Consider the following 24,296-nt stretch of genomic DNA (forward strand, 5'->3'; position numbering starts at 1 on the left):
AACTAGCCCAACTTTCCACTTTACTGAACATCACTGAACCACATGAAGCAAACAATGAAGAAAGGCAAAGCATAGTAGAAATTAACTGTTCTTTTTAATTGAGATGGAGAAATAATGCTCTACGCAAGATCAAATGCCAGCATATAATCCTGAAGGAAAATGTAGCGGTAGTAGTGACTGGTTGATCATGAATTAAGGGTGCGGGTTAGAAAAATGAAGAAGAATGTTACTGCTGGCTGCACTGTCCAGCTGAGTCTGCTGACACCTGAACAGCAGACAGCATAAGGGCATGGAAGTAAGGGACAGGGAGAGAGGATAGCAGAAAGGATAGTGCAGTCGAACCTGTTTATAACAAACTCTATAGTTCAGTGAGAAGTGGTCGTTATATCAGTAGTTCGTTATATATGGACTCACCATTAAGAACGCTCAAAAATTAACCGCACTGAAGCTGACATCGGCAGTTACAATTCGGCAGTTACAATTCGGCAGTTCTTTGGTCAGAAAATCAGATTTTCGGTGTCGTTTTTGTTCCCAGTGCATTTCTACACCTAGCTGCAACCTTCCATTAGAAGAACGGAATGTGATGTCGTATCTAAATAACAGAATGCAGCGTCGTATGGCTCTTTCAAAACAGCACCCGATTCCGATCGCCTGTCATTCTGGAACTGCAAATGTGGCTGTCATATTTTATTTCAAGAGTGTATGGTATATTTTACTACCAGTGGGACATGACTGTATCCTACACAAGAGAGCAAAGCATTCTAGTTGGACTGAAGCATAAACTTTGGAAACTACTGCGGCATGCCACTATTCTGCGAAAGTCTTGGAAATCAAGGATCTGGCATTACAACTGCGCATCAACCACACAAAAGCCTTAAAATTACGTTAGATATACAGTAATCCCTCGTTATAACAAGATCGCTTTATTCAAAATTTCTTCCGGTACCGACCCAAATGCATGCATTTTAAGCCGGATTACTCAAAGCGCACGAAGAGCATGACCTGCTTCGAGCGAAGTGGCGAGCGGAGGCACCATCGCCGCCGCTCTTTTTGCGCATGCAGTGTCAAATTGATACTGTCAACGAATTAGTCTCATGCAAGCACAGAACAGGCCACAAAAGTACCAAACCCACAACCAATGACCGCCTAGTAACGGATACCAAGCGAGTACCAAGTGCTCCCAGCTGCTTACTGCAGAGCGAACGAATGCCGTGAAATTCCATGGTGCAGCACGCACGAACCATTAATCTCAGTTGCGATCGTATCGCTGGTGTCCCCCGTGATTGAATCCACATGAAAATAAAGTTTTCCCGACGCTTTGCAATGCCAGAAAACCACAATCTCTTGGATGCAGAAAAGTGGCCAAAAGACCGCGGGCAGACTTGCGCCATAGTATTCCGTGGGGTGCGCTCAATGAGCAAAGTTTCACCGCTCTAAAGAGCACTTCTGGCGCTGAAATGTGCCGAAAAGCACAAAAGAAGTGTCCCTTCAATTGTAAGGGCCATGTTCAACGCAAGGAGCTACGTTAACAAATTGGGAAGACGACTCTGGGGAAGTCTGTCTAGAAATTTGCTTGCTGCTCACCATAATTGACCTGCATCACAATAACACCGTCCCTAGCTTCATTGCACTATTGACGGGGCAAATCGACCAATAACTTTTCGAAAACATGAAAAATCCAAGCATCCCCAGCAGCGAGTCGGACTGTCAACATGGAGGGTCAACGCAAGCTGGTGTTTCCCCGGAGATTTTTTCGAGCTGATCATGCTCGATTCGCGCCACCCGACTTTAGACAAATGGTCTAAATGTGTGGTAGGGTCACTGAATTTTGTTCCTAGACATTTATCAATGGCACGGACGTGACAGTGCGTGAACACCGACACTCAAACCATAAAATAAGCACAGTGTCGGCAACAACGGTGTGGCGAAAAACTTGTTTTTCTAACTTCACAGCTGCACACCTCGAGAAAAAACTGCCCAGTGATCATGCAAAGCCCCTACTGCAAAACCGTTCAGTTTTCATGATCGCGGTGCTTACCCACAAAGAGCAGCGAATTGTTTTTTGCGCACAACAAGCACAACCTCACACTCGAGGCACGGCATATGCGGCACTTTCCAGCGCAATACTCTCGTAGCTATCCGTGACCTCCACACCCACCCTATAAAAGTGGCCCCACTGCCTTCCTCTACTCATTCGCTCTCCGGTCTGCAAGTCGTTTGGACGCCAGTCACTCCTCTCGCTCGCCTTCATGTCAACTCCTCACCTCCTCGCTGCCAGTTTCGATGTCACTGCTCCTCCAAAGCTGCCCTCTTCAGGCCTGCCCTCCCGAGCACAATCTTTCACCAACGGGTGCTCTTTCACGGTTCCTGCTTCTTGGTCTCCACAACTCCGATCACCTTTCTTCTGCTACACATGAAGCCGATTACAAGCCCACCATTGCAACCGTCGCCATCACCAGAGCGCACTGACGAAGAAAGCAAGATGCCCGGACGACATTTTGAAGCTTCTGCCTTCTGTGTCACCCGCCGCGATCAGTCACTTTGGTGCCGACGGCGCATGCGTTTGGATCCATGCTGCAGGCCATGCGATTGTGTCTCATTCGGAGTGCTTCATTAGGCGTGCCTTGCGTGTGCTTTTGTGGTCTACAGTGATAAATGGCTCCATCAGTCTCCGGGCGACAGTGTCTGACTTTGGAGCAGAAAGTTCTGCTGATAAAACAAGTGCAAAAAGGCGGCCGGCAGAAAACTGACATTGTAAAGAAATTCAGCATACCGCCGCCTACTTTATCAATTGTATTGAAAAACAAGGAAGCTGTGCTGAATGGCTTTGAAAAGAGCTGCTCGGCGAAGAGAAAGAGGAATCGCGATTTGAAATACCCCGAAGTGGAAGGTGCACTTCTACAGTGGCTGAAGAATGCCAGGAGTGCAAGTCTCCCCATACGTGGACCTGCACTTACTGCAAAATCTGAAGCTCTCGCCCTCCACACGGGCCATAAAGATTTCAAATGCAGCAATGGCTGGCTTGAGTGGTTCAAGAAACGACACGGTGTTACCTCTAAGTCAATCGTTCGGGAAAGCGCAGTCATAAATCGTGACACTGAAGACGTATGGTGCCAACATCAGCTCCAAGCTCTACTTGAAAAGTATTAAGACACAGACATCTACAACCTCAATGAGGCTGCATTATTCTACAAGATGCTACCGAATCGCACATTCACTACCACTGGCGGATGCTCATCCGGAGGAAAACAGAGCAAGTAACATGTCACGGTGCCGTTTGGTGCCAATGCAACAGGCAAGGACAAGCTTCCCTTGTTGATACTGGAGAAGGCAGAGAAGCCGCGGTGCTTCCAAAATGCAACTATTCCCAAGGAACGCATCTACAGAAGTAACAAGCGACCATGGGTGACTGCTGCTATTTTTGACGACTACGTGCACCTTCTGGATAGACGGTTCGATGCAAAAGAATCAGCAAGTGCTTTTCATAATTGACAATTGTCTGAGCCACGGGAAGATCGACAACCTCAAGGCAAACGCTGTGGAACTTTTACCTGCAAACACAACCGCGGTACTGCAACCGATGGATCAGAGCATCATTGAGACCACCTGGAAGCTGTACCACAAGGCTCTTTTACAGCGCATGCTCACAGCGTATGATGCCAGCAAGAGGTACAACACTGGTTTGCTTGGTGCGATTCATTTGCTGAACTTTTCATGGAAAGAACTCGCACCTTCGAAGGTCACCAACTGCTTTGCACATGCCCGCTTTTCCGGCGCCATCATCAGCGACCCCGACGATGACCACACTTGCAGCGTTCCAGAAACCAATCCAGAAAAAGTCGCAAAAGCAATATGTGAAAAAAAGCAAACTAACACGAATGTTGAATGCCGTGCAGGCATTATATAATGCATTCCACTAAGTTGCGGGAAAGGCTACGTCGGCCACACTGGCAGATGCCCGAATGACAAACTGTGTGAATACTGTAACAAAGTAAAAGAAACGACACCAGATGGTTTCTCGTCTCTTCATTGTGCCAAAAATGTGGCTGCAGTCCTTGCTTTGAAAATGCTATCATTCTAGGCAGAAACTAGTGCGAGTTAACTCATCTTATAGAAGCAGATTGCATACCAGGGAAGGTGATGCATGCATTAGCAAGACTTCTATTACCATATAGACTCGTGTAAGGACCGCACTTTCTTTTTCATAATTTTGGTGAGATGTGGCCATTACAAGGGGCCAAACCTTTTCGTCAAAATGGTGCTAGCACAGTCTTGACTTGTGCACATCCCAGGTCGCCGGATGTACCTTAGCCTCATACATCAACGTGCAGCTCTCACCATCTAGTAGTGGCCATGCTGAAGTAAGCAGCGAGCGAAAATTCGCCGATGCGTGCTCGTGGCATCGGGGTACCAAACACAATTGCTTCTCCGTTTAATTTCCCATTATGTTGGGCTGCCAAGTAGGGGGTGCAGCCCTTACACATGTCTATACGGTGTTGCGCTACGTACGTCCTGTCCCTGTCCTTCACTTAATATCGTCAGTGTAAAACTAAGCGCAATATAACCATGAACGTTCACCAACTAGCCCCCTTCATTGCTTTACTATACGGTAGTGTCAAAGAATTAGAATTTCTGTGCATGAGCTGAAACTACCAATGTCAGCATTCTGCAAGTAACGTCTGTTAGATTATCGTTGGAAGTTAGCACAGTGTCCGTGTCTTTCATGTGCCTTCTTGTGTCCTCATCTATATATGCACTACAAACGTACTCCATGATGCCATACCAACAAACCTACATTGCAGCACCTATCTACAAACAGGAGAAATGCGCACGGGGGTAAATTACGGCCTCTGAGGTTCAAGTGCAAAAGCTTAGGGCGTGCTGCCCGATTTCGGAGGCAGAGTGGCTACAAGCTGCTGGCAGATTTATCGCGCAGCTCACACGTTTGTTATGCACCGTGATGTGCTTTTGGACACATGGGCATGGGAAATGGGGATTCCTTGGATCCAGCACACCTTGTGTTCGCTGTCTTAGCAAGTTGGCGAGCACGAAACCAGGGAAAACTTATCCGGGGCTCACGGAACCCCAAGGAGGGGCCTGCAGAACCTCCGGATTTCACAGAACCTACTTTGAGAACCCACAATCTACACTTTGTCTATATATACAAAGCATTTCGTATTCTATGTATACACATGCACTTACATTTGACAATTCACATGGTGGCACATAACCAAAAATGAAATTGTACAACAACCAAGCACATCCTAGCAGTCATAGCCTTTCACATAAGCAAAGTGAGGGGCTCACAAATGAAAGGTCATGGAAGTATAAACAAGGTAAATCCCTCAAGCCAAACAGCAGTAAAAATTTGGCAGTCTTGACATGAAAATGGCAGTATTTTCAGTCATCCATTATTTTATTTGAAACTCATTTGTACAAACCCAATGCTTTTTAACCAGTACAGTTAAGAACAGGAATTGGCCTCCCTGGTGCAGTATTTGGCCACAACCTCCCTAATGATATCTACAATTAACCAATGGCCCTCAGTCCTCAGCAGCTGCGGAGCACCTGACCAAGGCGGCGGACTGACCTGTAACGCAGCAGAGGGTGCCAAGAATCTCTGGGTCCGGACAGGCCGCCAATGGAAACTGACCCTTGTAACGTTTAACATCCGAACCCTCTTGAGTGAGGCTAGCTTAGCAGGACTCTTTGAGGAAATATCAGACATTGTTTGGGATATTATTGGCCTTAGTGAGATTAGAAGAATCGGTGAGGCTTACACATTGCTAAATAACAGCCATGTCCTCTGCTACAGAGGTCTCCCTGCTAAGAAGCAATGCGGGGTAGGATTCCTAATCCATAAGGACATAGCGGGCAACATTGACAAATTCTATAGCATTAACGAGAGGGTAGCAGTAGTCATAATCAAACTCAGTAAGAAGTATAGAATAAAGGTAGTACAAGCCTACGCTGCAACATCCAGTCACGACGATGAGGAAGTAGATCAGTTTTATGAAGATGTTGAATTAGTGATGAGAAAAGTGCAAACTCAGTATACAGTAGTAATGGGTGACTTTAATGCAAAAGTAGGGAAAAAGCAGGTAGGTGAACAGGCAATTGGCAACTACGACGTCGATTCTCGAAAAGCTAGAGGAGAGATGCTGGTAGAATTCGCAGAAATGAATAAGCTGAGAATAATGAACACCTTTTTCAGAAAACGTAGCAACAGAAAGTGGACCTGGATAAGCCTTAATGGTGAAACAAGAAATTGAATTGATTTCATACTTTCTGCTGATCCCAGCATAGTGCAGGATATAGAAGTGATGGGTAGGGTAAAGTGCAGTGATCATAGGTTAGTGAGTGCTAGGATTCACTTCAATTTGAACAGAGAAAGAGTAAAATTGCTCAAGGAGAAATAGGTCAACTTAGAGGCAGTAAAGGTAAAAGCAGACAAATTTAGGCTGGTACTTGCAAACAAATATGCAGCCTTAGAGCAGAGAGATGATGATGATGACATAGAGGTAATGAATGAAACCGTAACGAGGCTGTCTTCAGAGGCAGCAACTGAAGAGGAAGGCAAGGCACCAAGGCAACCAGTAGGTCCAGAAACCACTTTTTATCGAAGTCGAGAAACGCATTTGACATTAAAACAGACTATTTCAGAATTAGTTTCCGGCAAAAATTACTTCAATGCGTTCAGCAAAAGCGGAGTTATTGGGAATCAAAGCTCATTCGCGATCCCCTTAGCGGTGCTCCCAGTCCTTTTTTAATGCCTCGCACTGCGAAGGCTACAGTGGAGCAGGTTGGTGCTCACAACACTCTGCCTAATGAGCATCACTGTGGTGTGCCATTCAAACTTGATTTTGGATGTTTACATTGGCGCCACTACTTCCGATTATGGCACCTACAATGTGCCAAACTTGGAAACTATCCTTCAGCTTACGGTTGAGTTCATGGTGTCTCATTCCTTTGCTGTGCTACAGTGTTCCAGAAACTGTATTTACTGGAATGTACCTAGATTGTAACGCAAGGGTCAGCTTTTCAGTCAAGCGAAATAAAAAAAAATGTGACTGTAACGCGACATGAAAAAAAGAAGAAATGGGATCTTTATTCAAGAAACCAGAATTAGCAAACCCTCTTGGGCGATCCTTTTCAGAGATAGATTCACTTTTGAAAAATTTCGCTTATCTCGTCATCGAAAGCATCCCCGACAAGTGTTTTTGGCGCTGTGCAAGCTTACTATCAGTGCCAAGAGTGCTGTCAGCCATACACTTTGAGGGGATTGGCGCCGGAACAAGTCAAGCCTCATGAAAGCAAAACTATCTCTGAAAGTGATTGCCCAAGAATCACATCTCCGAGCTTGTTTGAGATTAAGTGCTTTTTAAGAGGTCACAAAACAATTTCAGTTCGGGACACCACCAGGTCACTACAAGGTCCACAGAGCCCTTCCGGCTAGCCTTGGATTTAAAGAGGGCCTTCTATTGGACTTGCCATCCGTGAATCGTTGAATCGTTGACGTCGAGCCACCGATTCACAGCGGTGTTTCCCACCCTCTCAGCCATCAAAATTGCTTGCGTCTCAAAGTGGGCGTCATACCGAATGCGCTACATTGCATAACGTCACAAATAAACAGTCGAAGCACGAAATGCCACAGGGTGCTGCAGCACTGAAACTGTAACACCAGTCAAAAGCACAGTGAAAATGGCATCGATTTCAACAAAAACCAAGTTTTGACTTCGATCAACTAGTTTACAGATTGGATCGGGATGTACAGGTTGCCAACATAACAATAAAAACCGCAAGATTTAGAATATTTGCTTTAAAATGATCAATTTTGTTGTTATTCGAATGTAACGCGAGGGTCGAGTTCAAGCAACGAAAATCAAGAAAAAAAACTTGCGTTACAATCGAGTAAATATGGTAGCTACGCGTGGCTATTCTCGCACCTAGTAACATGAGTAGCACATTTCATTTCACACTTATCTTTATGACAATCACACACACAATATCTAGGGTCAAACAAACTTCACCTTCGTATTTGCTCGTGCAAGTACGTTGGCAGCGTGCACATTGGCTAAGCAATGGTGCCGCACTCCAAACTCGCATTTAAAGGATTCCTAACATAAGCTTCGACCATGATGGCAACGCACCTTGAGGGTGTGCAACTCGGGAAGCAGACGACCTATTTATAAGATGCTGGAGCTCGAGCCTTTAGTCACATTACCAATCAGAGCACGCTGTTGTCCTCAGCGAGCCACAGGGGCTCAGCGAGCGCATTCATCGCAGCATCCCGCAGCGGCTGCGGTATCTACGCTACACTGCAGACACAGCTACATGCAACTCTAGTGGCATACTATGTGCACGACAGGGCTGGAGTGCAGGCTCACACACTTCTGTGCTCCATTCTGGCCATGGTACGTGGTGTGGACCAGCTTTGTCGCTTTGTCCTGCACCAGCTTGACCAACGGATAGTAGCCTCATCAAAATTTCGCATTGTGCACAACAGCTCAATACAAAGTGAAATCAGTCAAAGCATCCAGCCAGGAGCGGCCAGGAGTGAACGTGCACTGGCAAGTGTACGTCTGGTCTGACCTTAAGTTTCACTTAGTTCGAGGCTAGTTGAGGGTTCAAAACTAATAGAAATTAACGAGACCCGACGGCTACGACACTGATAAGCAGTGTGGACAAAGTTTCATTCCTACATGGGCGGGCGCAGCCGAGCGCTAACAGACGACAGTACTATAGCCATTCCAGTAACCTAACACTTTCGTGACCGCGCCTATTCGCGTCGACAGTATGTTCTCGATGGTGCAAGTTTGAATTTTGGAGCTTCTCTGAGCGCTTCGGACAGCTAGCGCTATCGAGCGGGTTAAAGAGAGACTATTTTATCAGTTTCGGATTTGTGTTTTTCTTTTCCACCGCGCGGGGATTCTTAAAGCGCTTGCGTAGTCGCGGTGACGAGCGCTCTTTGTTTCCGAAATGGCATCTACGTCGCGCGTGTCTGCCCCTCGCAAACAGCGAGTTTCGACGGATTCCGATGCATCTGGACTCGAATTTGCGGATGATCGTAGCAGCACAGACTCAGAAGACGACTGCGATTCGTCGGACTTCAGTACGGATGATGAAAGTGCGGCAAACCGCCCCGGAACATCGACAGGTATCCGCCAGTGAGTTTTGCTTTCTTCTCTGACCATGTTATTGCGTCGTAAGGATTTCCGGCGTGTTCTAAAGGTCACAGTTCTTATCTGCAGGGTGTCAACGTCGTTCAGACGGAACCATTTGCCGGCAGCCGCGAAGAGAGTGAAGTTTTGCCCATGAGGATCGCCGGGAGTGGACCTCGGAATCGCGCTCCGGAGTGTTGCGCAGCGGTTCGCAAGAGCCGTCGATTTCTTCCTGTTGTTTTTCATCGCCGAAATCATCAGGAAGATAAACAACAACACAAATAAGTATGCATGGATGCATATTTTCGAGAAACCCACGTACAGCAAGAGAGATGGATTGTGGAAGGAAGTCACTCAAGAGTAGATGCTCAAGTTCATGGGACTTCTCGTATACATGGGAATCGTGCAAGTCCCACGCTTGCATTGTTATTGGAGCACACGCAGATTATTCTCGGGGCTTCTTCCGCCTACAGTGATGCCAAGGAAACTGTTCAAAGCATTGCTTGCCTTCCTGAGTGTCTGATCCAGAGAAGACGACCGTCGCATCCCATGGCAAGCTTCACCGCATATCCACTCTGCTTCAGCACGTCAACGATTCTTCCGCGTTTTTTTTTCAACTGTGTCGGAACCTCTCCGTCGACGAGAGAATGGTCAAATCAAAAGGTCAGTCCGGAATTCGCCAGTATATGAGGGATAAAGTCATCAAATGGGGTTACAAATTATGGGTTTTGGCAGATTCGGAAACGGGGTACACTGTTCAGTTCAGTGTCTATACGGGAAAGCGCGAAGAACCTAGCGTGCGAGGTTTGGCATTCGATGCTGTGACGCGGCTGTGCGAAAATTATCTTGATCAGGGTTACCTAATTTTTTTGGATAATTTATACACTTCTACATCTTTGTTTATTTATTTACTGGAGCACAAGACACTTGCATGTGGGACAACACGGAAAGATCGGCGTGGCTTTCCAAGTGCACTCAAAGACACACAGTGGGAAAAGAAGGCAAAAAGAGGGGACGTTCGATGGCTGCGGGAGCAGGATGTTTTGTACCTGCAAAGGAAAGACAGGCGGCTTGTGAATATGATGTCTACAGCACACATAGTGAACAAATTCGTCCTTGCAAAGCGAAGGAAGAAAGTCGGGAATATGTCGACAGAAGTGTCCGTGAAGAAGCCGGTGCTGATCAAGAAATATAATGTGGGCATGCTTGGAGTGGATAAATCCAACCAGCTCATCGGATCCTACAACGTCCTTATGAAGTCCTTGCGTTGGTGGAAGACACTGTTTTTCCACTGTATCGATATAGCTGTAGTAAATAGCTTTATAATGTTTGACGAGCATCGTCAGCAGCATCCAGAAGTACCAGAACTATCGAGAAGTTTGCACTTTGACCAGTTTGCCTTCAGGCTAGAACTAATTGACCAGCTGCTGGGATATGATGAGCCACATCTTGCGGACCCCCTAGTCGCGCCTGTTCCCTCTCGGTGTGCACCTCAAGTTCAACAGCATCAACCACAAAAAATGGAAAGATATAGAAACTGTAAACTGTGCTATGAAGAAAGAAAAGTTGAGGAGAAAACAAATGTTTTCTGCGAAACATGTGCAGCTAACCTCTGTTTCACTTCATCAAGAAACTGCTTCGCACGGTGGAACGATAGACACTAGGTCTAATGTTTTCCTGTGTACCTAAATAACTTTTGTAGATTGTGGGGATGCGCGACTCTCACGCCTCCCCTGAGATCTAGTTTTCCCGCATAGCTCGTCTCCTGCAGGGCGGCTTCGCCCGCGGCGGTCGGAGTGGTTGAGGTGCAGTGCGGGAGATGGCGCGAGTGTCGCGCTGCTGCGGGGTTACTTGGCCGCCGAAAGGGAAGGCGCTTGCTCTCTTTGGGTTCGGGAAGCGAGCGGGACGGACGTGCCGCCCACGCGTGCGCCGACCATGCTTCTGCGAGACCGTCTCGCGTGGCCGCCTTGGACACCGTTGGCGTGACCGTACACGTGAACGACCAGGCGTTGGGATCCAGCATGGGGCGAACATATTCGCTCGCAATGCGGTCGCGGTAAGTCGGACTTCTAGATTTGTCGCGCGCCCATCGGCATGTTTTGGGGATAGCAACTCGGCTAGCTGGCATTGATCTATGAAAGGTGCAATAAATGCCCTTGTGACTGTTTGCACTACTGTGTTGTCGTTCCTTTGTCCCAAGAGTACGGAGGAGACCCCCATATCTCCCACATCTGGCTGGCTGCCCAACGTGGGGCTCTTGGGGCATCGGACGATAATTTTAAGTGTTGCTTCGTTCAAGACCTTTGTTTGAACCGAAGCGTAGGCCTAGCGTGGATTTTGATCGCTAGCGTCGGCGGCGTGCTTTCTTGAGCGAGGCGGCGGTGGCTGTAGTGTGTTTGAACATGTCAACATGCTAAGCCTTTTCGCAAGTGTTTTTCTTTAATGGCATTCGTTGGTACGAGAGCCACGTGGTCTGCATCCTGGGAGAGCGAGGCTGAGCGCCCGCGGAGCAGTGGCAAGCCTGAAGCGAGTGAGTACGGAAGCCTCGTGGGTGGTCCGAATTTCTTATGTAAATAGCTTCTTCTATCTCTTTGACTCGGATGAAGTCGCGGCTCTGGGAGCCGGGTGGCCGCGGGCCACGGGTGCCACAACGGGCTGACTGGTATTGCGGCCTGGCACCGGGCGCTCCGACACCGTCTGGGACGGTGGGCGCCGTCAACTCGGATGCTGTGTGCACCGAGCGGAGTAGGACCACCTCACAGAGCTAACGTCTCCTCGCGGCTGCCTGTTTTGCGCCCACTTTGGGTGTTGTTTTTGGATGCCGGTTGTTGTCAGGGTAGCGACGATTTAGGCCTAAGGCTTTACGAAGCTGCCTGTCGCACGTGGAGGGACACAACCTGGTGGACCGTGGCGTTGAGGCGTTGCAATTTGCTTCCCTCATTCTATTTAGCCTCGCACGAATTGAAATTACTCGTTCGGCTCAAGGAAGCGAGCTTCGTTCACGTGAACTTAGCATCTGAGTAGCTGCCCGATCTTTTGCTAGCCGAGTTGAACATCGTACCACGTGGGCGATGCGCATGCAGAATTCCTCTCCCTTGCACTACTTTAGTGTTTGCCGAGTGTTTTGAGTGTACGCAGCGTGATTGGAGTCACCCCTGGCTTGCTGTCACCTGCACATCGTCTGCGCTGCTGCCCCGGACTACGATCGAGTCACCCCAAGCGATGGTGATGCTGTGGCCAGTTACTTCGGCGGCCTCCTGCATCCAGCTCACAACCCTCGGCGGCGGACAAAGGAGCCAGCGGTCACCGACAGCTACGACGGCTCTTGCCAGCAGGGCGCGTCGGCGCGAGCGACGCTTGCTCGTACCGACTACTGCGTCGTCGTTTCCGGAGTCCTGGCCTGGAATCGTGCTGTCGAGTCTGCAAAGCTGCTGCTGTGACCGGCGGACGCCAGCGGTGTACCCCAAGGACAGTCGGCTCGCATGTTATGGACAGCGTGTGGACATTTCCCCGGCGCGGCCACTGTTGCATGTACCACCTTGTTCGCGAAGCACGTGTTGATGTTAGACTGTGTGAAATGTTTCGCCGGAATATGTAGCGATTTAAGGTTGGGGGGATGTGGGGATGCGTGACTCTCACGCCTCCCCTGAGATCTAGTTTTCCCGCATAGCTCGTCTCCTGCAGGGCGGCTTCGCCCGTGGCGGTCGGAGTGGTTGAGGCGCAGTGCGGGAGATGGCGCGAGTGTCGCGCCGCTGCGGGGTTACTTGGGCGTCGAAAGGGAAGGCGCTTGCTCTCTTTGGGTTCGGGAAGCGAGCGGGACGGACGTGCCGCCCGCGCGTGCGCCGACCATGCTTCTGCGAGACCGTCTCGCGTGGCCGCCTTGGACACCGTTGGCGTGACCGTACACGCGAACGACCAGGTGTTGGGAGCCAGCATGGGGCGAACATATTCGCTTGCAATGCGGTCGCGGTAAGTCGGACTTCTAGATTTGTCGCGCGCCCATCGGGATGTTTTGGGGATAGCAACTCGGCTAGCTGGCATTGATCTATGAAAGGTGCAATAAATGCCCTTGTGACTGTTTGCACTACTGTGTTGTCGTTCCTTTGTCCCAAGAGTACGGAGGAGAACACCCCGTATCTCCCACAAGATATAGAGCTAATATTTACAGGATGATTTCAAATGGCCCTTTTGTTGAAAATGTATACTTGGTTTTTCTTTTTGAAATATTTTTTTTATGCAAAGCAGCGTTGATGTTTGTATCGATCTTTCTCATTCTTGTTGCGATTTTTTTTGTTTTGATAATTTTTTCATATTATTATTAATAAATATGTTGTTTGAAATTAATACCGTTGGAAAGATAATTTCTTGTTCTACAATTTGATATCATACACTTCAACATGAATCATTTCCTGTGGCAGGAAACAACACAATTACCAGACTACCCGAAAAGTACCGATTTTCCCACAGTCACGAAAGTGTTAATTCCTATTAAAATTAAAAACACAGATTTTCACTTACTTCAGCCTGTTTATTTAGCTACGTTAACAAATACACATAGTAACAGTAGGAAGAAGCGCACAGATCCAAACATCCTTCCTGATGATTACTGAGCTATTGGCCTATAGCAGCCACATATGGGAAACTGCTACAGTGAAACCTCGTTAAATCGTAGTTGGCCGGAGCTCGGAAAAAGTACATACCAAACAGTAGTACTGCCCAACGGAAATAGCATGAGATCAGCCACTTGCTTGGCAAAAACAGAACTCGGAGAGAGTGCGATGAAAGGGCGAAAAACATGCAGTATTTATTCACTTTGCGCAACAAAAGTCTGTTATTTTCGTTTGATGCCGCGGCAGCCTAGCAGCGACAACAGCAGCCTCAAACTCACTTAAGCTGCGAGCCAGCTTTTCCGCCAGCCCCCCTCTTCTCGGAAAAAACACGCACGAGGCTGACATAACGTGCAGCTTCTGCCACTGTCGGGCCTGAATCGCCCGTGCTGTCGCTTTCTGTGCTGTCCTCATCACTGTCATTAGGCAACACTTCGGCACACAGAGGCAACGATGGAGAAAAGTCGAACATTGTAGCCGACATCTTCTCGCGGTCACAGCAGCGCTGCCAAGCAACTTCTCCTTCGCATTCCAAAAGCCCCATACCGCAGTCAACAGTAGATTCCTCTTGCGTGACAGCGCCGACTTCGTGCCGCATTCGATAGCATGAACAATTTTCAATTTTTCTTTTATGCTGAGCACCCAGTTTTTGCCTGAGCTTTGGCATGACACAAGTCCTAGCTTGCACGATGCCACAACCACGGCCTACTGAACTCCAAACCTGCACAGATGTCCCTTGCCCAGAACGCCTGGTCTAGTTCAACTGTTTTGCCGCTAGGGATAGAACGTACGGGCAGAGTGGCGCTAGTTATAACCTGGTCACTGTCGTCTGCTTCCGCAATCTCTTCCAATGCTCATGCTGCCATTTCGGCAGGCACAAAGTGCTTGTATTGGTGGTGAATGAATAAATTCACAAATATAAAAAGAAAACAAAATTTGCAAATGTTTTGCATTTGAATAGTGAAATTAGAGGTGGAGGAGCGGTGCAAGAAAGGTAAACAACAAGCATACGTGGCAGCTGCAACGCTAAATGGCATAACTCCCTTTCCTAGCCTCTGCAAGAGACTGAAAAATTTGTTTTAAAAGATTTATAGGATAAAGTAGCTTTTTTTGAGTTGATTAGAGATAGTTTAATATGAGAGATGGCATTAGGATCTACTGCTGTGTGCCATAATGAAAGGCAGAGGATCTGGTAAAAGTATTGACAAGTATTTTCTGCACCCGATGAGTGCAAGAAACAGTCTGTTTCAAGAGAAGGTGAGCATTGCTTCTTTTTAATATTGTTTAGTGTCAAGGCAAGTTAAAAGCTTGAAGAAGCAATCCCAGTGCTTTAAAAGGTGCTGCACTGCAGGCCTTGTGTCATAATTTTTTTCAAACTGTAAAGCTAGCTTTTCTGCATGGTACGGCGGCAGCAGGGTTCGTACAGACTCAAAAGGGGAAAATTCAAGGATATTCAAGGAATTTCAAGGCTCAGTGGGAGTATTTTCAAGGACTCGACACAAATTTTACTGAACAAAGTCTAAAAAAAAGCATTTAAGCGAACAACTTATATTGCACTAAACCAACATAATATTACTGAATAAATACGAAAAAAAAAAATCATTTCAAGAAACAGCTTGTACTGCACTAAAGCAAAATAATATTACTGAACAAAGTCGAAAAAAAAAACATATCGAGGAACAGCTTGTACTGCACTAAACCAACATAATATTACTGAAGAAAGTAAAAAAAAAAACATTTCAAGGAACAGCTTGTATTGCACTAAACCAACATAATATTACTGAACAAAGTCGAAGAAAAACATTTCAAGGAACAGATTGTATTGCACTAAACCAACATAATATATGTTCCGTTTTGAAAAACACACTGCAGTGCATTGCACCAATGTCGAACAGCAATCCATTCTGCAAAAGTGCTAATGGCAACTTCAGGGGAGCTCCTGCCGCTTTTCCTGAATCTTCTGGTTGAGGCTACACAGTTCCTCAGTCTTGCTTCGTGCAGCCTTCCTCAGACTATTTGATCTGACCACATACTTCAGATCATTAGCTGCTTCTGCCTTTTCGGCATAGGTATCCGCTGAAGCCTGGAGGTCAGCTATTGTTGCCTCGAGTTTCTTTTTCTTTTTTTTCATTGCGTCAATCTCTTCGCCGATGCAGCGCCTCTTTGATTCCCTTACATCATCACATTGCTTCTTTTTTTCTGTTTCCAGATATGCAGCATACTGCTGCCGGGCAGCTGATACAGCAGTCCTCAGCTCTTTTGTAATAGGGACATTAAGGACGCCCCCTGCCTTGTCCACAGCGTCGCACACAATACGTTGCGAAATGTACGACAGGTCCTTCAGATTTTCTACAGCAACCTGGCGGTTCACGCTAAACCCTCGCTCCACAGTGGCCTGTCCGTGGCTGAGCACGAGCAAAAGTTTGACAACCTTCCATAGTTCCCCACATGATGAATTAAACTTCATCAGCTCAGTCAAGAACTCGTCCAACCTGTTTACGTTCTTCTCAAACATTCGCAGGTTATGCATCTCTTCCTGCAGGAACTCAGTGTACTCCCCTAGTACAGTGTCTCTTTGGTGCTCAGACATTCTGCCCGCTGTAATGAGGGCATCCAACACTCTTCTGAAGCCGGCCAGGCACTCATCTGGTTTAGTACACATTTGTCGTGGGTCCAGAGAGGACAAACTCCTAACAATTGGGAATTTGAGTGGACTTCTCTCAAGCACCTTCTTTGTTACACTGATCAAGAAGCGTTTGCATTCCATGCGGAACTGGAACATGTCCTTTTGGCTTGCTTTAGTTTTCCTGACAGTCTGTTCAGCGGCATGGCCTACATCCACCTTTTCAAGTGGAGTGTGGTTCTCGGTGCTTTCAATGTCCACCATCAGCAGACCAGTGGCTCCTTTTGCTGAAGACAAGACCGAGCACTTCAGAAACTTCGTCAGTAGCTTCCTGACCACAGTTTCCAAGTCCCTTGCAAGAAAGAACACCATGGGCTGATCCGTTTGGTACTCAGTGAGGAATGGCTTGAGGGTCATGGCCACACCCAGTGCAAATTGAAGCTTTGCTAGCAGTAAGTCATCACTGGCAAACTCACACAAGTTGTGAAATGATCCACACTTTGGGGGGCTTACTTCCTTCTTCCTTGCAGCTGCAATAAACTTCTTAATGTCGCACCACAACAGCAAGGCTCTCTCTATCACAGGCACATTCTCCAACCACCGGTGGGCAACAAAGTTCAGGGGAAAAGTATCCTGACCGGTAACTGCTGAGAAGTCCTCCCTTCTTGCAGGAGAACCATGGAAAAGCGCGCTCAGACTGGAGAGCAGACAGTCAAGTCCCCACTTACTTGCTGTAACACCTGCCCTGTAGGCGTTGTGCATGGTGTGGAGGCCACAAGTCCCAATGTCCAGACATTGAACTTGGTGTGCTTGATGCAGGTGCTCTTGGAAATTCTTGAGTAACTTCAGGTTAACATTGGGACCATCCATTGAAATCTGAAGAATTTTCTCAAGAGAGAAAGGCTCGAGCGCAGACAGCAGCGTTCCTTGGATGTCTTCGGATGTCAAGTGCCCCATAAACACCGAGGTATAGTACCTCGTTGCCACCTTGTGAGACGAATTCCAAAACCGGATGTGAACATCCAATTGTTTCCGCTGGAGATAGTCGTTCGTGGACTCGTCGAAGAGTACCACGTAGTAATCGCAATCTTTTATATCCCGTTGCAGAGCAGATAAAAAGAAGGGCCTCAGACCATGGCACGTCACATAGGCACACTTTTTCTCTCCGCAAGAAAATGCTTTGGCCACGCCACTGTCCGGGAACATACGCTGGAATAGCTGGCCTGCTTCCGACGACGACCGATAGGAGAAATGCGATGTGGCAACCTTCAAAGTCCACAGAATCTCCGCGTTCGTCACCAGTTCGTGTGCCTTGCAAGCATCGTCTAGCTTTCCCGATTGCGAAGGAGGTGGAACAGCTGACTGTTGCCCCGTACTTGGAACTAAGTACCTTCGCACCGAACTGTTGGCTGCAATCTCCATGACGCCAGCATGCTTAGCACTCTTCATATGGCTCTTTAACGCTGACTCGCCCATGTTGGTGATATCGAAGGTCTTTCCGCAAGGCCTGCATCTTGCACGGTGCTCACTCGTCGTATCTAGTGCAATCCAGTCTTTGTAAGCTTCGTTGTGAAGCCACGCGCCTTGAAATTTGCTTTTCCCAGGCATTTGCTTTGTATTCAGATGTTTCAGCCGCAACAAGTCGGGTGCAGAAGCGACGGCACAACAATGCAATGCCGTCAACCACCATAACAAAGCGCCAAGATCAGATTGGATTTTATCGGCTCAAGTTGGCTTCAGAGCCGAGTGGCTCCAGTGTGGCTAACCGTCGCGCAACATTGGCTATATTAGCACAGACTGATTTTTTACGGCTGAAACGCATATATTGAAACATGGTACTGAAAATACAAATATTTTAACTGCGTTTTTTTTATTAATAGTCATTTCCATGTACTACGCTAGGAATTCAAGGATTTTCAAGGAGCAGCAAAAAGTCCAGGATTTTCAAGGGCCTTGAAAACCAAATATTCAAATTCAAGGGTTTTCAAGGTTTTCAAGGACCTGTGCGCACCCTGGGCAGCATAATGGCGATGCAAAAGATATGTACGCAGTGAAGCTGTATGTGTGGTTTTCTTTTTGAACTCTCAACACATTCACGGGCAACATATAAGAGTTAAAATGAATGGTAATCATTCCAGCATCGAACATTACGGTGGTTTCCAGTTTCTAAAAAGTGCAGAGGCGAACTTTACAATGCATAAAATGAAACTTTTGTGAACTTTATGAACTCTATAAACAATGCAGACTTAATGTGGAGGATCTGTGCAATTTGCTACTGCATGAAAAAGGCAATAGGAGAGGCTATATAGAGCAGCAGACTACATGCACCACAATTTTTCAGGTTCCGGCAGTCAACTTTTGGAGCCAAGTGACTGAACAAAAGCTTGTGACACCACTGTCACTGTGTTCGCAAAAATCATGAACTATGTAAGCAGTTCATCACAACAAAACAGCCGCCGTTCTAATTACAATGCCGCCCCAGTCAACCGTAGAGTAGCAGTTTAACAGGTCATAAAAGCGATGCCAATAGCTAACGGTTGAGCGAGAGTGGGCACAGGCGATTCCCATAGAAGTCTGTTAACTGTGCAGGTCTGGTGTTCCAGTAGGTCGTGGCTACAGCACAGGTCACAATGCCCTCTGGCACGGACGGCACTTAAATGATGATGTGGCTTCACCCTTACAAGCGCCCTCTGCATTTGCGCTTGGAGGCCGTTCTAATTTCTGAGGTTCATTGTTCTGTGGTGCCGACCTACTGCCGTGATTGCCCGACGAAAAGTGGAAACACTACGTGTTAAGGGGGGACGCGGCAATTCAAGTGGTCATATGGTCCAAATTTTTGATTTTCTTATTTAATTTTGCGCAATACACGGACCTTTATTCACCATGTGGTGAAAGATAACAAAATACACAGTAGAAATTGAGAAACAGCACTTTCCTAGAGTGCTGTCATAAAAGATTGCGAAAAAATCTGGCTTCAGAAGGCCCCGTCGCACCGCAGATGGCTTAACTATCCGTTGACGCAGCGCCGCCATCTTGGTATCATCGTAAAGAGGAGAGATCAGAGCTAAAGATAGCCAGGGCGACGTATTTTTCCACTGAAAAGTAAACGAGCAAACGCAAGCGAAAAAAAGGCAAATGCGGCATTGCCATTGGGCACAGTAGTCACGTGGGGCACAGGGCGCACTCCTATTGGCTGTTGTAGACTTGAATTGCTGACAAACCTCTCGCGTGCAGTTGCACAGCAGCAAGCTGCGCATTCCGATCAATGTGATTGAAGATCATGGCAGCTTACGCATGTTTTCTGTGATGAACCCCAAAGGAATCAAATTCCGAACGGGCCACGCATACGAACGACCACGAAAGGTGTGGAAAAGAGGGTGAAAACTACTTGTAGAAGCGGATGCCACCGAGCTTGTTGACAAGGCACGACCAGCGCGCATGGGTGACCGGGAAAGCGCACCTGCATGTGGTGCTGACGACGGGACCGTGGGCTACGGTGACGGCGCGTCCGCGAGCGATGGCAAAGGCACGTCTGCAAGCGATGGCGAAAGCGCGTCCGCAAGCCATGGCGAAAGCGCGTCCGCGAGCCATGGCGAAAACGCGTCCGCGAGCCATGGCGAAAACGCGTCCGCGAGCCATGGCGAAAACGCGTCCGCGAGCCATGGCGAAAACGCGTCCGCGAGCCATGGCGAAAACGCGTCCGCGAGCCATGGCGAAAACGCGTCCGCGAGCCATGGCGAAAGCGCGTCCGCGAGCCATGGCGAAAGCGCGTCCGCGAGCCATGGCGAAAGCGCGTCCGCGAGCCATGGCGAAAGCGCGTCCGCGAGCCATGGCGAAAGCGCGTCCGCGAGCCATGGCGAAAGCGCGTCCGCGAGCCATGGCGAAAGCGAGTCCGCGAGCCATGGCGAAAGCGCGTCCGCGAGCCATGGCGAAAGCGCGTCCACGAGCCATGGCGAAAGCGCGTCCACGAGCCATGGCGAAAGCGCGTCCACGAGCCATGGCGAAAGCGCGTCCACGAGCCATGGCGAAAGCGCGTCCATGTGTGGTCGCGAGTGCAATGCGACATCAGCAGAGCAGAAGTTTTCGCGTCATATATTTAACTGCGGATTTCAGATCCAACTCTCACTAATAAGATGTTGCGGAACAACAGACAAGACCAGACGTTTTGAATGCTCTGTCATCCACCTCTGCACGACGGATGGACGCATGATCAAAAAGGCAACAAAAGTCCATGAAACTGCTGCGAGAAAGCGAAAAACTAGATCAAAATGTAAAAAAATTTGCCCTCACAGGTAAAGGACTACATCCCACGTGGGTTTTAGATGCTCAAAGTAAAGATTTAAATGTTTACAACAAATGAAACTTTGAGCTCCATTTTCTCAGCTTTCATTTTTTATGCAGTTGCTTTCAGTCATCACAGTGCCATTTCACAACGAATGAAGACAAAATCGTTCTGTCTTTTGCCCTTACATCCGGAAGCATTGACGAGTGTAATAAAGCTGTCCATTTTTAACTGAACCTCATAAAAAAATTTATATTGCATTTTTTGCAAATGTCGTTAGTAAGACAATATGCATAGGAAAGCTTAAAAATATATTTATGCTCATTTCGGCATTTCAAAAATAAACCAATAGCTTTAATGCACAGAATGGGCCTTTGTGAACATGCGGATGTGAAAATCTCGGCGAACTTATACGTAATTAATTTGGGAATGACCACTAGAGGCTGCCAATTGTTCGAACTCAAACTATAATAAGTAGCACAAAACTAATTTCAGTTATATCAGCATAGCAAATCACACCTGCATGCCAAATTTCCCCAATTTATTCCCATAAATAAAAAAGTTTTCATTGCCACATCCCCCCTTAACCGGTATGCATGCAATAAGCTGGTATGGTTTATGCAGATACAAAATGCATTACAGTGGAATCTCGATGATACGATCACGGCTAATACAAATTTCCGGATGATCAAAATTTTTCTATGGTCCCGGCCGAGCCCCGTTACTTTGCAACGTGCTAGAGAACGGTTGTTACGAATCAATTTTCGACCCGCGTCGTTTGATACGAAAACTACCGAAGACACTTTGGAAATTCTAAAGTGTGCTTGGCGAAAGCCAGACGCTGCTGCCGTCTGCACTCCGCTTCCCTGGCTTTGCAGTTCGGTGACATAGCCAGTCGCTGCTTCCGTCTGCGCTCCAATTCATTCGCTTTGGTGTTCGGAGATATCGCCTGTCGCTGCTGCCGCTTTTGTTCTGCTTCCCTGCCTTTGGTAGCGATATAATCAATCACTGTTGGCATTTCCGTTCTGCCTCCCTTGCTTTCGTATCTGGTGACATGTTCAGTCGTCGCATGCACATTCGCTCCTTGTTCTTCTGGAGTTTGGTGTTGGGGGATTCCGGCATCCGCTGCCGCTTCCCCGAACCGCTTGGCGCGGAATCACTGGACCGTTCGGAGCCATGCGTCTCACTCACTCGACTGCAACGAGATGTGTGGCGAAGGAGCGGCGGTGCAGCTGCCACCGCCGATGCGCGCGCGCTCTTGTTCTACCGCTACTGTGTGACGTCACGGTTGCTATGCGCAGTGCACCCCCAACTGGCGCGCCGGTTGCTAAGGAGGGGAGGAGGTTGCGCCGCTGCGCGGAGGAGAGGCCACAGTTGGCACGATTCCAGCGCACGGACGGACGCAACCGCGGGCATGAGCCATTAAAGGCTTTCGCCTTAATTAATAAACGCCGCCCCACCGACAGCCACGAAAGAGAACAGCGCACAGTGACGCGATTTCTCAGTTTCTCTTTTGGTGCGGAGGCGCAGACGCAGCACCGGGCAGCGCGGAGGCCGCGACTGGGCGCGAAAAGTTTGAAGCGGTGACGGTTTTGTTGCTTTTGTGCTTTTCCGCGTGCCATCGGACAGAGTAGCTGCTGTGCTTCGGGCCGCGTTCTTTGTGTTAGACGTGGGCGACGGCGAAGAACAACCACCGGCGGTTGAAACGCTGCACGCGCTCAAAGTTCTGAGGCGTGCTATGGCCGCAGATGAAATCAGCTACGACACGTGCACGCGTTTTAATGGTTTTGAACAAAGTCTGCTAAGTGACCTGACAAAGAAAAAGAAGCAGAAGGACATTAGATACTTTTTCTTCAAGAAATAAATGCTTTTTACATACGTGTGCCTGAGTGAGTTCACCTCCGACTCTTTAATTTAGCTAGTTTTAATTGTTTCGATGATACGAATTTCGGCTAATAAGAATATTTTTCGTGACCCCGTGAGATTCGGATCATCGAGATTCTACTGTATGTTCAATGGCTGCTGAGTTGGGGATTTGCTTTTACTACTTTTAAAACGAAAGTACTGTTTAAGCGGGAACAGTTTAACGAGGTTTTACTCTATATGACAAAATATAGCAGCCAGAAAAGTGTGCGGAGAAGGCTTCTGTTGAAAAGAGAGTGTTTGAGAAAAAGACTGTGCTCCGCTTGCAAGCTCCACGCACTGCACACAAATGCAAAATTTGGCTGAGATGTTCACGGCAGAGTATGCTACCCGCGGATTGTGTATTTTCAACAAACTTACTGTATTTACTCGCATAATGATCGCACTTTCTTGTAAAAAAAAAATTGGCGCAAATTCAGGGGTGCAATCATTACGCGGGTTAAATTTCCCGCGAAAAGAAAACATTTTTTTTTTCATCCCGCGTTTGCTGCGGGATGACAACAAGTCAACAAATAGGCGGGACACCAAAAGAAAAATGGCGGCCGGCGGAGCAAGCCGAACGTGCCAAACGAGATTTTTTTTCTTCTCACGAGTACACAACGCGCATTGAAATGGTTTCTTCCGTATCAGTAATGAATAATATTGTTACTATCGGCAAGTTTGCGGCAATAACGTAGCCATGACCACTTTGAGGGGACAGAAACACAGATGGGCGCACTTAGCTGCCAGTGACATAGAAACCCATGGCGGGCACGCTGCGGAAACTGCGGCCATTTGTGTTCACTACTATCCCAATACGGCATGCTTCCGCTATGGGTGGGCGAATATCTTAGCTATGTACAAGCGTCGGCGTATAAATAGGGTACACTTCTAATCTACCAGTAGCTGCTATCGTTGCCGCTCGCGATTTGTTGCGTGCCCACGAGTACAGACGAGAAGAATCAAAAAGCGCCTTTTTTGTTGTTGACCACAACCATTATAAAGCCTACAAATAATAAAGCCAAGGCAAGTTTGCTTGTAGCTTTTTTTTCGTGGAAGTGCGAAAAGTGATGAAAGGATGGGGCATCTGCTTAAGAATGTTTGGTGCGTGCAGACCGCTTGGTATGTCTTAAAGAGTCGTTCGCGTAGCATTCGACAGATGGTAAGTGCGATCATCATTAGCTAGACTTGGCACACGACACATCGCTGTGGCAAGTTCGGGGTGCAATCATTACACGGGAAAGGAAAAAATTCTAATTTTGATGACAAAATTCAGGGGTGCGATCATTACGCGAGTGTAATCATTATGCAAGTAAATACGGTAAGTGGTGGTTCAAGACCCCTTTAAAGCTTCTGGTAATGTAAAAGCACCATAATGCTAACGCACATGCTGACCGGGAGGAGCAAGGAGCATGCAGTGCAGTGCAACGTGCCATATACATTCACCGATCAACAGTTGCAGAAGGTAGACAAGAGAGCTCCCAAGAATGGAGGTAGCAAAGGGGGGGGGGTTATTGGAGATGTGATTTCAGTTTTACCACTTGCACGATTTGCCACTCATTGCCCACCATGTCATCCATCTCCTCGTCCTTGCTGTAGCGGGCGTAGTCCTTGCGTAGGGTGCGCATCAGGATCATGCTCACCAGACCCACCAGGAAGATTACCATCATGAAGGAGTTGAAGATTGAGAACCAATGGATCTGCAAGGAAGAGGCCTCAAC

At 47.7% G+C, this 24,296-nt stretch overlaps 2 protein-coding genes across 3 annotated transcripts in view; both read right to left on the reverse strand.

The window, feature by feature from the left end:
- The window catches only part of TM9SF3 (transmembrane 9 superfamily protein member 3), a 121,650-nt gene that overhangs the window by 78,184 nt on the left and 19,170 nt on the right, over positions 1 to 24,296 (reverse strand). The window contains exon 6 of one of the 2 annotated variants that reach the window (XM_055063544.2): positions 24,144 to 24,275. In XM_055063544.2, the coding sequence (XP_054919519.1) occupies positions 24,144 to 24,275 (132 nt within the window). Of the gene's footprint in view, positions 1 to 24,113; positions 24,276 to 24,296 lie in introns of both variants that reach the window. The other variant, XM_050196183.3, reaches the window with a different exon arrangement.
- LOC126548084 (uncharacterized) lies at positions 14,711 to 18,064 on the reverse strand. Its single transcript, XM_050196182.3, has one exon. It carries the CDS (start codon positions 17,997 to 17,999, stop codon positions 15,696 to 15,698), a length of 2,304 nt encoding a protein of 767 aa, XP_050052139.1. The 5' UTR covers positions 18,000 to 18,064; the 3' UTR covers positions 14,711 to 15,695.

The sequence above is a fragment of the Dermacentor andersoni genome, chromosome 1 (assembly GCF_023375885.2).
Source record: "Dermacentor andersoni chromosome 1, qqDerAnde1_hic_scaffold, whole genome shotgun sequence".
Taxonomy (NCBI): Eukaryota; Metazoa; Arthropoda; class Arachnida; order Ixodida; family Ixodidae; genus Dermacentor; species Dermacentor andersoni.